This window comes from Lucilia sericata, unplaced genomic scaffold (genome assembly GCF_015586225.1).
Source record: "Lucilia sericata isolate MDLA Ls3-8-SP2 unplaced genomic scaffold, ASM1558622v1 Contig000031F_arrow, whole genome shotgun sequence".
Lineage (NCBI taxonomy): Eukaryota > Metazoa > Arthropoda > Insecta > Diptera > Calliphoridae > Lucilia > Lucilia sericata.
Genome location: NW_023994069.1, coordinates 130,831 through 144,757, shown reverse-complemented (window position 1 = coordinate 144,757; position 13,927 = coordinate 130,831). Strand labels below are relative to the sequence as shown.

At 30.4% G+C, this 13,927-nt stretch overlaps 3 protein-coding genes across 3 annotated transcripts in view; 2 read left to right on the top strand and 1 right to left on the bottom strand.

The window, feature by feature from the left end:
• LOC119611674 (G-protein coupled receptor moody) overlaps positions 1-13,927 on the bottom strand; it is a 119,038-nt gene that overhangs the window by 40,903 nt on the left and 64,208 nt on the right. The gene's annotated exons all lie outside the window — the stretch shown is intronic.
• LOC119611714 lies at positions 1,052-2,207 on the top strand. Its single transcript, XM_037967384.1, has 2 exons — positions 1,052-1,154; positions 1,222-2,207. The coding sequence occupies exon 2, from the start codon at positions 1,238-1,240 to the stop codon at positions 2,093-2,095; it is 858 nt and encodes a 285-aa protein (XP_037823312.1). The 5' UTR covers positions 1,052-1,154; positions 1,222-1,237; the 3' UTR covers positions 2,096-2,207.
• Positions 5,759-8,350, top strand: LOC119611703 (E3 ubiquitin-protein ligase TRAIP-like). Its single transcript, XM_037967376.1, has 2 exons — positions 5,759-5,909; positions 5,976-8,350. The coding sequence occupies exons 1-2, from the start codon at positions 5,788-5,790 to the stop codon at positions 7,165-7,167; spliced, it is 1,314 nt and encodes a 437-aa protein (XP_037823304.1). The 5' UTR covers positions 5,759-5,787; the 3' UTR covers positions 7,168-8,350.

Genomic DNA, 13,927 nt, shown 5'->3' with positions numbered 1-13,927 from the left:
CCATTATTTCAAACTGCGGTTATCGTTTATCTGTTACGTATTTTACCCTGACAAAAAGGTATACTTTTATAAAGGATTGAGCAGTGCTGAATCTTAAACTGACCTGATCATATCAGGTTTTAGAGATATAATTAACTAAAATTGGAAAACCCCCGTTTTTTGTTATATGTATTGAAACGTTACAATATCTCGAAGACACATTTATTTATAAAGTTTGTTAAGACATGTGAAAGTTCAATCTGTCTGAAAACTTAAACGGACAATTTTTCAGCATATATGAGGCTACCATATGATAACTTACACTAGTTATGAGTATAAAATGGTGGACTAGGGGCAATTTTTCAAGATATCTTAACCTAAAGTTTAAAACTCTAAATTAACTAAGTTAACTCTCTAAATTACAAAAAAAAACAATATTGTTTTTATTTTACGCAAAAACTTTAACGGACGATATCTCAGCATATATGAGGCCACCACATGATAACTTACACCAGTTATGAGTGTAAAATGATGGGCTAGAGGCAATTATGAACTGATCTACATAAAATTCTCTGATGGATTAACGTTTACAAAAACTTGATTTATGCGATACTGGACGTTTTAAGTGAATTGTAGAAGATTAAAGTCATTTTAAGAAGGGGTCTAATAGGGGGGCTAGGGTCAATTTAAACAAATATGAGCTTAAAATCCCTATACGGGTGGTGCTAGATGAAATAGTTATAATGTACCAAAAGTGCATTCAATTATTTTCAAAATTGCACCTGTATAAATAGATTGAGAAGGCGATTCGATTGGAATACTTTAAGGTTGGTATAGGATCAATATTTTTGTAAATTACTAAAGTGTTGCAGGTTATAACTATGACAATTTGTGGATTGGTTTTTAACAGCTTATATGAAATGTCAAGCCAACTAAAATTCCGCAGTTTGATTATTTTACTTCAAATTTGACTGGACTACATCTGGAAATTTATCGTTTTGAATGAATACATACATATGTAAGTATATATGTATGTATGTATGTACGAATTCTGTTATACACAATATTTTTTCGTATAAATAAGTTTATTCAGCATAATAATCAATTGAGAACGAAATTTTGTATACAAACCAAACAAAGGAGTTAAACCTAATAATATAATTTTACTTAAATGGGCGAGTTTTGCAAAAAAAATTTTGATTTTTAATTTACTGCTTTTAATAAAAAATACTAAATTTTTAGGAAATTGAAACAAAAAATGGATGAGGTGTTTCCAAGTAGGCCAAATGCGCAGTTGGATAAAGCCGATAGCCTTATTAAAACTTACGTACAATTGCTGGAAAGAAAACTAAAAAATAGTATTTTATGGGAGAATTTCAGTAATGAAAACGAAACCAAATGTCTTGATTTACAAGAAGAATTATTTTCATTGAAATTACAACTGCAGGAAAATAAACAACATGATGATCTTCACAAAAAACAAATGGAAAAAGTGCATGACGAAAATCTTAAACTAAAGTCTGAAAATGAACAACTGAAATTGGACATAATTAAACTGCAGCAGGAAATTGGAAAACTTCAAAATAATAATTGCAATCAAAACAATAGAACTGAAAGAACAATTTCAATCGACAATACTGAGAATTCAGATGCCAATAGTGTCTTAGTTAAAGGTTTCACTGAACTGCAATTGAGTACAATACCCAAAATAAATATTATTAATCTGGGACATCATATGAAAATACAAATATCCGACAAGGATATTATTAAAGTAAAGAACAAGGAAAGCAAATATAATGAACGACTCAAGCTTAAGCCCGACAAAATTCAATTGATTGTAGAATTTCGAACTTCAGAACTGAAAGTAGAATTTCTTAAAAATAAGGATAAATTGAAACAGCTGTCAGATTTGGCCGATATTGAAATAATTGATTATGTCAGCGATGAAGTGTTTAATTTGTATCAATATGCGAAGATTTTAAAAGATCACGGCTTTGCCTCAATCTATTGGAGAAACAATTGTGTGTATGCTAAGAAAACCCGATCTAGTTTATGTGATCCAATATTAATTAAGTCAAAAAACGATGTAGACAATTTGAAAGATGTCAAGGAATAACTCTCTATTATAATTTAGAATTGTATTTAGAACGGAAAGATTTATTTTTGAACACAAATACAAATATATATTTTTTTTACATATGTACATTGCTCATATGTTTATAAAAATACATACTGGTGTTTCCTTTTTAATACATACATACATACATATAGCTCAGGCTTGTCAAAATTGGTCTTCTACAGACAATTGTCTAGCAATCACAATTATTTAAAGTACAAAGATCGCTCGAATAAGTTATTAAAAACATTTCTGTAATACAAAAGCAAGAATAAAATTATGAAAACCTCGGCAATTTTGGAACAAAAGCATTTCGCGGAAAATCTAAAATTATTCACAAAAATGTTTTTAAGAATTTGTAATTGTTTTAATAGTAAATTCTCTTTATGTCGAATTTCATTGCTATAGTGTTATTTTAAGCTAAATGGGATCTTTTATGGGTGATGGGATCAACTACATTTAGAATAATTTCAGACATTATATACTCTAATTTTGTTTAATGGTGGCTATGCAATTGTCCTTTGCGAGAGCTATCTGTCACACCTAACGAACTCTCATTTCCCACCTGGTATATCGTGTACTATGAATGAACCGACATTGGGTGAAGGGAGACTAACATAGAGATTGTTATAAAAACTGGCATGGTCAACGATCATATTTTTCCGGCACTTTAAACCTTCCTACTTAAATCCTTTGAAGGGATAGTTGATAGTATACACTGGCGGTATGCATTGATATCGAAGACGCCTTCCATAACGTGCACACTGATACTCTTATTCAATGCTTAGACCAGGTTCATGTTGACCCGGCACTGCGTAACTGGATTAACTACATGCTAAGGAGTAGATGGATAAGCTACGATATGTACGAAATGACTATCAGGAAAAAGGGTATTACTCGATACACTCTGGGTAACTACGACTAATAGCTTTCTAAGGACCGTAACTGAGAAAGAACTTAGACCTGTCTGCAATACAGGCGATGTCGTAATACTTCTAAGGGTAAAGGATCCCAATTACTTGTGTAATAGGGCTGAAGAGGCTCTAAATATAGCCTTGAGGTGGACTCAATCGAGACACAAACATCGGACTTGCCTGATTACACAACAAAAACAGAATATATCGGTAGCTTTGAAACACTGAGCCCAGATAGTATATCATGATCAAGCGGAACATTAGAGGAAATACCCGTATGACTCCGTTACTACACAGATGGCTCTATACTGGGGGACAAAGAGGTCCTGGAATTCTATATTGAAGATCCAAAAACAGAAATATACTACCGTCTACCTAGTCACAACACTAGCTTCCAGGATTATAATAAATATGGTTCCGACAGAGGTTAACATATTTACAGATCGCCAGAAAGCAATTAGGTCAATATCCGATGAAATGGTTAAATTTAAGACCGGAATGGATTGTAAGAAAGTTTTAACCGAATACTCTGCCAGAGGATAGGTTTTCAGCATATGGGTAACAGGCCACTCGGGAGTGGTTGGCAACGAAAGAGCGATTGTACTAGCTTTAAAGGGAAGGGAGATAGTTAACATAACGGACGCAAAACTCTTTGGCGCAACTAGGGCAGAATTAAAAATTCTAGAATAATCAAACTTTGACTAGAACCAAAATTATTGAGCTTGTGGATTCACATTATTAGACTATCCGGGTAGACATCCCTCACTAAAACTGATTGCAAAATTCTTAGGAATTACTTCTAGGAAACTGAGTTTCTAAACATCAGACGATAATACATTCACAACACTACATAAGGTTATAGTTTTTTTTTACTACCAATAAAAATTTTTCATGAAAAGGAGCGCACAACAGGTCCGACAGTGGCCTGGATGTATTTCTTCGGATTTGAAGTATTATCAACCTATTCTATTCTATATATACATAAAATATCACAGCAGTTCAAAACAATGCATCATAAATTGTAATTGTTCTTATCTTTAGAAATGGAAAGAAAATAATATTTATTTAAGTATATTTAAAAAAAAAAAAAAAAAAAGTTGCAAAAAATATTCAGCAAGAAAGAAGAACTGCACAGTAGTACAACGAATGTAAATTAATGATTTATTTGACAATGTTGATTGAATTCTAGATCTGTACATACATATGTATGTATATCCATATTTCATACGATCATCCAAATATTATATTAAGAAATTAACTATTGGATTTTGACATTTTATAATATTATCAAATTTCAAAATTACTACTAACCCACAAAATTTTGAAACATAAAAATCGATTAATAATTCCGGTAAACCTTTTTACAGTCAAGGATGTAGCACTAGAGTGAAATCTCAATTTTATTGAAGTTCTGTCTATCGTTTCCACTGTACATTGCGTTGTTTGGTAAAACAAACATATGTATGTATTTGTATTCAGTAAATAAGATCTATTATTTGTAAAAATAATATAAATATTATTAGTGTAACCAAAAAAAATATAAAAAAAAAATTATTTTAAAAAAATGTATACATACACTAGAATTAACAAAATAAGTTATTTTCATCATACTTTTTTTTTAGTTTTTGTGCATTATCGAAAGATTTATTTCAATATTTTGAAAAAAAGTTTAAAATTAACCTCCCTAATGTTGTTATTCATAAAATCCCCTTTTTAACAATTTTTAGATAAGTGTTGTCAATTAAATTAGATTAATATGGAAGTATATTATAACTCTTTAAAAGATTTTCGAATTATAAAACGAATTTTGAATGTTCTTATATAACGGCCAGGGCCGAACCAATCCTCATGAAATTTTAAAGTTCACTCTTTATGTTGGCATTTTTAAATGCCTATCAATAAATGAAATTTCATTGTTTGATTTAAATACTTATAAAACGATCTTCATAAAATGAAGTAGGGATTAAAATGTCCCGTATGAACTTAGTAGGCCAAAGGTTACAAAATTTCGGCTTTCTTAGCGCTAGCGTAGGATCGGAAAGGATCAGATTTCCTATAGGCGCTATCGGGCCTATAGGAAATTGCTTTTATGAATCGAAATCCATACAGTGTTTCTCGGAAATGTAATATATGGTATAACATCGCTACCCAGATAGTTGGATCTAATTTCGATGGAGGCCTGACAGTGAAAGATAAATTGTTACACCGCTCTCTTCGCATGCTCTACATTCTTCTAAATTCGTTGGTCTAATTTTGTATAGATGTCTCTGTATATCTGTGTATCCACTAAGAATACGTACTATATTTAGGTTTCCAATGATAGCGATTGCTTTATAAATAACATATTTATAAGTGTTAATTTTTGGACAAGGTAAGATTTTAACCCCGAATAAATAAATCCCTTTTGTTTAACGTTAACGAACGGATATAATCGACTGATTATTTCTAGGTTTTACCAACTCTAAGGGCCAATCTTTAAGTGAATTGTTTAGTTTGATTACAAACAATGACGTTTTTTGGTACTCAAAAACATCAATGGGGATTAACATCAGATTAAATTTATTTTATTTTTAGATTAACTAATCTGATTAATAATTGGCATTTGATTGCCAACTCAAAAACCCACTCTAATTATTTTATTTTAACGAACAAAGGTTTTTATTTTTAAGCTATTGGCACCATTGGTCTGATAAAAATATAGTCATATAAGCAAAAATTTTATTGAAGTATAAATGTGTAGTTACTGGCTTGAGTCGAACAAAGAACAATAGCATCGATATGCCGATACTTGATATAGTGTGTCCAATATGTACAGATGTTTTCAAAAACTCCGATGATGTCTATAGCACTAGTTGTGGCCACATTTTCCACTTATCTTGTATGGAGGAATGGAAGAGAAGGTAAACAAAACTTATTATTATGTTAATATAAAATTAATAATTTTTTTTTTCTTTTTCATTTTGTAGAGAATCAAGTTGTCCCCAGTGTCGTCATAATAATCCAACAACCCATAAACTGTTTTTAAGTTTTGATAATTCGGATGAAAATTCGAATACTCTAAAAGAACTTGAGTTAAAATTGAAAAGTTCAAATGAATACAATGCCAAACTTCTTGATCAAATGAATGAGACCGAGTTCAATTTCATGCATATTCAGGAACAATTTACAGCTATTGAAGATGAGAACAGAAAGCTTAAAGAAGAAATCAGACAATTAGGCGATATTAAAGAAAACTTTTTACGTCTTCAAGGGCAATATACGAAATCTTTGGAGTTTGTCAAAGAACTACAAAGACAGATACAACACTTATTAATTGCAAATGAAGCTAAATCCGAAGAGTTAAAATTAAAATGTTTGGAAAATGAAACAATAAAAGCCAGCTTAGAGACAGCACAGCATGTCATAGCCGATGATTTTCAAATTGATAAGATACAGATTTTGGAACGGAAATTGAAACATCTTACTGTCAAATTAGAAAAGGAAATAACAACTAGTACTCAACTCTCTATTGATAAAGTCAAATTACAAAGTTATATAGAGAACTTGACATCTGCAGAAAATACTAAACATTATGTTCCACAACAAACTAATAAGAGAGCAAATTTCGTCGTCAATAATGATAAAAATGATGATAAAATAAATCAAGTTAAAACAGGTCTATCACCGCCAACTATTGTTGCTGATAATAATTCTGACGCTAACAGTGTTTTGGTAAAAGGTTTTACCGAGCTACAAATAAAAGCCATTCCAAAAATAAATATTATTAACTTGGGACGTCATATGAAATTAAAAATATCAGAAAAGGATATTGTTAAAGTGTGCACCAAGGAAAATAAGTATAATGAACGACATAATCTTAAGTCCGGAAAAGTCAATTTAATTGTAGAGTTTCGTAGCTCAGAACTAAAAGTTGAATTTCTTAAAAATAAGGACAAATTAAAGCAGTATTCGATTTTGAAAGATATAGAAATCATCGATTATGTGAGCGATGAGATATTTAATTTGTATCAATATGCGAAAATTTTAAAATCGCATGGCTACGACGCAATCTATTGGAGAAATAATAGTGTTTATGTCAAAAAAACTCGATCGAATCTTTCTGAGCCAATATTAATAAAGTCTAAAAACCATGTGGATACGTTAAAAGAACAAATATAATATAAAACAACGTTTTTTATGTATTGCTTTTACATTTTGAGCATTTTTCTATATAAAAATATATAAAATTACACTGAAATGTAGATTTAAATACTATTATTTATTAATGTTCAACTCTTTTTAATAACAAAATTATTTTTTTTTTTTTGTAATTTAAATCTAGCTGTTTATTAAAACAAAAGTATGAAAAAAATATTTCTTTTCAAAAAACATTATATGTTTTATATAAGGTTGGCAAGCTATCGTTACAACTAAAATACCGAAAAATGTCAAAATACCGATAACCCTAAGACACCGATACCGTTATCGTTATTCTATTAAAAATTCCAAAAATGAAATAAATGCTTAAAACGGTAGAGTACTAAAATATCTTTTTAGAACACTACTGTTACCGCTAAAATACCGTTACCGAAATAAGCCAAAATACTGTTTTGGAACTACTCTTTTTGAAATACTATTTCTAATAACGTAAGAATCTAATAAAGCTCCGCTTTATTGCAACTTTATTGGAAGTTTCTAAAGGTGATGAAATATTGTTTGCCACCAATTGTATGCTTGTTCGACCTCTATGAAGAAAACAAACTTTTTTCAACTTTAACAATCTTTCTTAGAGTTGCAAAAAAAAGTACTTTTTCCGTATGCAAGTGGATAACTACAAAAAAATGTAAACAAAAAGAAAACAAACCATAACGAACGCATTGCTTTATTTATAAAATTTTGAACAATTGGCATAAAATTTAAAATCTTATTTGAGCACCAAAACTGAAATATGTAATCGATAATTAATCGAAAAACGAATCGATCTATGTATTAAATATTCTTCGCGGTACTTGTTATGAGATGCTGTGATGTGACAAACTTTAAAGAAATTACAAATTTAACAAAAAAAGTGTTTATACCTACTTAAAAAAAAATAAAAATATTCTTTGAGCAAAGATAGACTAATTGATTCCCATATTGATTTCATTTATGGGTACTTCCATGGTAAAAATATCAAGGTAGTGTCATTCTCTCTTTTTGTCGCCATATTAACCTTCTGACGTTTGCTGGTATTTTATAAAATCGAGCTACCATACTCATTGCAAAAATACTACATATTTTGTTTATTGAAAAGTCAAATATAAAATAATATCTCAAAAAAATTTTTGAAAATATAAAAAATAAAATCAAAGGAATTAAATAATATTAAAAAAAGAAAAAAACTAGCGCTAAAAATCTACGATGATTTACATTGCCAAGGCCACCAAAATGATTTATAGCTACAAGAGACTAGTGCTTAATGTAATTACCAGTTTTAAGGACCAGCTACCAACATGCCAACACATTTATCGACCGAAGCCGCTAAGCCGCATCACTTAAATATATAATTTAGCCCGTAATCACAGTACACTGGCCTGCGGACAACTGTTTCCAGTTGTATCAGAATTCTGAAGAATTTAAGTTTTAAGTCTAGTGAAATCTGTTGAATTCAGGAGCCCCTTATAACTAATATGTACATAATTATCTGTGTATGTAGTATGTAATACTCTGCAAAAAATATTGGAATACATTTGGAGTACATGATCCGTTTAGTAGTTTTTTTATAACAACATGGTCCACAGACATACGGACATGTCTGTCTTAGAATCTTGTAAGGACCCATTGTATACATAGGGCAATTTCGTGTCAAGTGACCCAACTCCAAAAATCGATTTGGATGAAATTTGCACCAAGGTAAGTACTATCGGATAGTAGGCCAGACACAAATTTTCAGCTCTATCGGTCAAGAACTGTCCATTATGGGACTATAAGCCCTTAAAGAAAATTGTATAAGCTTTCATCTGCGCGCCAATAGTTGGTAAGTTACACTCATATGAATAAAACTCTGTATGACCAAAATGTCCAATTTTGACCCCATCTAAGACCGGCAGTTCTTGACCGATAGAGCTGAGAATGTGTATCTGGCCTACTATTCAATAGTACTAACATTGGTGCAAATTTCATCCAAATCGGAGGACATCGATTTTAAAAGTTGGGTTACTTGACACGAAATTGCCAATTTATACTTTTGTGGGTTTTAGATGAATCATTCCATGTGTTACAAACGGAATGAAAAAATCTATACACTAATTTAATATCTATAAATTACACATAAAAAATACAAAAGCCTTAAAATTGTTTCCCCTTTAACGTATGTGGCAACGACTTTTTTATGTTTACAAAAAACAAATTTCAGAAAATACTAGCAAACTTCAAACATTTTTTTGTGAGAGCGGAATGACACTACCTTCATATTTTTATCATGGGTACTTTTAGCAAATTTAATAAAAATGTTTTTATACTAAAAAATTTTAAAATATTCTTTGAGCAGCAAAACTGAAATATGGGATCGATAGGGAATCGATAGACAAATCGATCCCCATTTTGATTTCATTTCTGGGTACTTGCTATGGGATGCTGTACGTAACAAACATTGAAAAGTTCACAATTTATGGAAAAAGTTTTTGTACATAAAAATCCTATCTATATATATTAGGCTTCACGCAATATTTTTGAAATTGTGATATCATATCTTTTATGACAGTTTTTGGAACAGCGCTAATATTGGCGTAATTATTTTGTTAAAATTTCAACTCCTTCATCTGCATATCTGCGGCCAAAATACCGATTTTGGGCGACATATTTTTATAGACCGAAAACTGCTGTACATATTTCAAATCTGACTTTAGTATACTATTCTACAAGAAAATTTAAGATATATAAACTTAATTTGACAGTATTTAGATGCACTATAAATGCATAAAAGCAAAAGAAAAAATGCAATTAAAAAAATCAAAACCTGATTTTATCATTCGTAAATATAATATTCAATGCCCTTAAAAAATAGTGTTAAAATTTTTTATTTATTGTAATCCCTTTAGGAGTTATGATGGTTATAATGTTGGCTTGTAGTTTAATAATTTCCCATCAAACAATGGTGTTTTTCATCATCATCTCCGAATTTAATAAAACTCCATCCAATTAATGTTCCATATATATCTTGTATAATGACAAATTTTGGGCCTTATAACTTTCGTGGTTTTCGAAATATAGCGTTGTAAAGTTTAAAATCTGAAAATTTAAAGTCTCATCACATCTAAAGGGTTAATGATAAAATTTGCACCATTTGTCTCAGCAAAAAGCATACTTTGATTATGTACAAAGAAAAGAATTTTTTGAAATATTTTTTGAAAAAAGTGCATCATTGGATAATACTAAATGCACTTTTGAAGCATTATAAAAGTGTGAAATTAAGCTCATTCTTATTGATTTTTCCTATAAAATCAATTATTAGAGCATGATTTCCTATAAATTCTACAATTTCTGCTCTGTAAAAAATGTCGCTCAAAATCAATGGTTTCTGCCTCAGATATGCAGAGGAAGGAGTTGGAATTTTGAAAAAATTATTACAGCATAGTAATCACTGATACAAAAACCTTCTTAAAAGTTGTGATATCACAAACACGGGAAACATTTTATTTTTTGAAACGAAGCCTAATATATATAACAAGTAAGAGTGCTATATTCGGCTGTGCCGAATCTTATATACCCTTCACCACAGTGTATTTAAAAAATATCAATTCTATAAAATTTTAATTTATTTCATTTTCCCGTTTATATCATTATTATGGCAATAGCAAAACGAACAACAACAACGCTAAACGAAATAAACACACAAAAAAACAAAATACACAAGGCAGTAAAACCAACAGACATCCAAACATACGAAACAAAAACAATATACAGAAGGCAATGAAACACACGCAACGAAAAACTCAAAAAAAAGCAAAAACAAAATACTCAACGCAATGAAACCAACAGACATTCAGAGGTTGTCTCAGATTTTTGCTCATATCTCAGGTATTTATGGACCGATTTTGCTGATTTTAAATAGCGATCTTCTCGAAAGCATCTCGCCGATATCTGGGGTCCTCTAAAAACTGATTTCAACAAACACACAGACGGACAGACAGACAGACAGACAGACGGACGGACAGACAGACATAGCTTAATCAACTCCGCTACCTATAAGGATCCAGAATATATATATCCTTCTCACGAAGGTGATGGGTATAAAAATGAATGTGTGTTTATTTGTGATTTTGTTTGTTTATTTGTTTGAAGTCTATAGACGGCTAAACTGCTACCGATTTACTTGAAATTTTCACAGTGTCTTTGTGTATGCCTGGAAGGAACTATAGGCAACTTTTTATTTTGATATTTCAAGTAGGCAAATTGCCACGCCCACAAACAAAGTAAGTATTAAAAGTGGTCTATTTCAGAAACTACTACAGCTAGAGTCCTCATGGACAAGTCCTGTATAGACAATTTTGACATAGATATGAACAATTGTTGGCAAAATGGGCGGACTAGGTATAGTGGGCGTGGCACTTCCTATATACAGAAAATATTGAATTAGTATTTCTGAGATAATATGTATATATAAAAGTTAGAGTCCTCAAATTTTATGAGAGCCACTTTAGTAATAATATGAATATTTTAGACAAAAATGGGCGGACTAGCAATAAGGGGCGAGATACCCCCATGTGATTTATCTGAGAAACTATTAGAGCTAGAATCCTCAAATTTTGCAAGAACAACTTTTACATCCATGTGAACATTAGTGTAATAAATTGGCGGACTAGCAATAGAGGGAGTGTTTGTTACGCTGTCACGGCCAAACTACTGAACCGATTTTTGTAAAACAACTTTTTGTAAAACAATTATTATACCAAATTTACGTTCAAGCGTACAAAAAAGTACTAATCCGATTTTCATGAAATATGTTCTAATGAATGTTGTTGAATGAACAGTACGACACATTACATTTTCAAAACGTATAATATATAATAATAAATATATATGACTCTTTTCTTACTCTTTCACTACATAATTACTAAACTGATTTACATAAAATTCGGCATATTAATAGGTCTAACCTCTGAAGTACATGATATTTATTGGATGCTACGCACATTTTTATGTTATTGCAGCACACATTTTCCATTTACCATTAACAAATTCCGAAATTTTTTAATTAGAGGAAGTTGTGGATATTTTAATAAGTTGAATTATTTGAGTAACTTTTTTGTATATCTAACGATATTTTGTATATCTAATGAAAAAAATAATATTTTTAAATATACTTTTTATAAATCGAGGAGACAATCGATACCCATATTGATTTTTATCCTCGGTACTTGCTATAAGATTCTGTAACGTAACAAAATTTTAGAAATTCGCAAATTTACAAAAAGTACCCGGAAATGAAATTAATACGTTGATCGATATGTTTATAGATTGTCTATCGATCACTATCGACTGTTTTGGAGCTCAAAGAATATTTTTTAAGTATAAAACTATTTTCTTAAATTTATGAATTTTTCAAAGTTGGTTGTTGCATCACAGCAACTTATAAGGTACACAGAAATTAAATCAATACGGGGATCGATTTATTTTTCGATTAATTATTGATCATATTTTTTCGTTTTTGATGCTCAAAGAAGATTTTAAAATTTTAGGTACAAAAACTTTTTTCATAAAATGAGAACTTTTCAAAGTTTGTTACGTTACACAGTCTTATAGCAAGTACCCAGAAATGAAATCAATATGCGGTTTGATTTGTCTATCTATTCCCTATTGATCACAGTTTTGCTGCTCAAAGAATATTTAAACATTTTTTAGTATAAAAAATTTGTTGTTAAATTTGCGACTTTGTTAATGTTTGTTAAGTTACACTGGCTAATAGGAAGTACCCGTAAATGAAATCAATAGTCTATCGATTCCCTATTGGGCACTATTGACTGTTTTGTTGCTCAAAAAATATTTTTAATTTTTTTTGTTAAATTTGTTATTTGTTCAATTCGTCATTCGGTCACACAAGAAATTACTGCTCAAAAGAACCCAGATGTGTCAAATGCGCTGGTAAGCATGAATCGGTGGAGTGTACTATTGATAAAGCCCAACATCCAAAATGTTGCAATTGTGGCGAAGAACACCCTGCAAGTTATAGAGGGTGTATAGTCGCAAAAGAACTTCAAAAAATAAGGAAAAAGTCATCAAACAAAAATAATAATAATGTGCAACAAATTCGAAATTCTAAAATAACAAATATTGTAAACTCAAATAGTGAAGTAAGCGGAAAAACATATGCAGATGTTGTCAGCTCAAACAGCACAAAAGCAGAAAATGAAAATTTATTACAAATAATCGTATCCAAACTAAACAATCTTGAAGCTTTCAACAAGTCACTAGAACTTCGACTTAGAACTTTAGAATGCACAATCTCCAATAATGAAAACATCAATTAGAATCATGGAATGGAATGCAAATGGCTTGCAACAACATAAAAATGAACTTGAACTAATAATTGAAAAAGAATGCATAGATATATGTATGATAAGTGAGACGCATTTCACAAAGCAATCATTTATTAAATTTAAAAACTTTTATTGTTACCACACTATACATCCTAGCAATAATGCAAGAGGCGGCAGTGCAATACTAGTTAAATCTAGTATTGAACATTATGAAGAGGAAAAAAACTAGCCTTCAAGAATTTCAAGTTACTACGATAACATGTAAAATAAATAACTCATATATTTCGTTTTCGTCAATTTATAGTCCTCCGAGACATACCATAAAACACATTCAATATCAACAACTAATAGAAAAGCACAAGTATAAATTTATAATGGGAGGGGATTTTAACTCCAAGCACACTCATTGGGGTTCCAGATTA

Excerpts from the sequence above, each read along its gene's own strand:
- LOC119611714 (XM_037967384.1), top strand. The coding sequence starts at position 1,238 with ATGGATGAGGTGTTTCCAAGTAGGCCAAATGCGCAGTTGGATAAAGCC.
- LOC119611703 (XM_037967376.1), top strand. The coding sequence starts at position 5,788 with ATGCCGATACTTGATATAGTGTGTCCAATATGTACAGATGTTTTCAAA. Across the intron at positions 5,910-5,975 it reads ATGGAGGAATGGAAGAGAAG|AGAATCAAGTTGTCCCCAGT; the intron begins GTAAACAAAACT and ends TTCATTTTGTAG.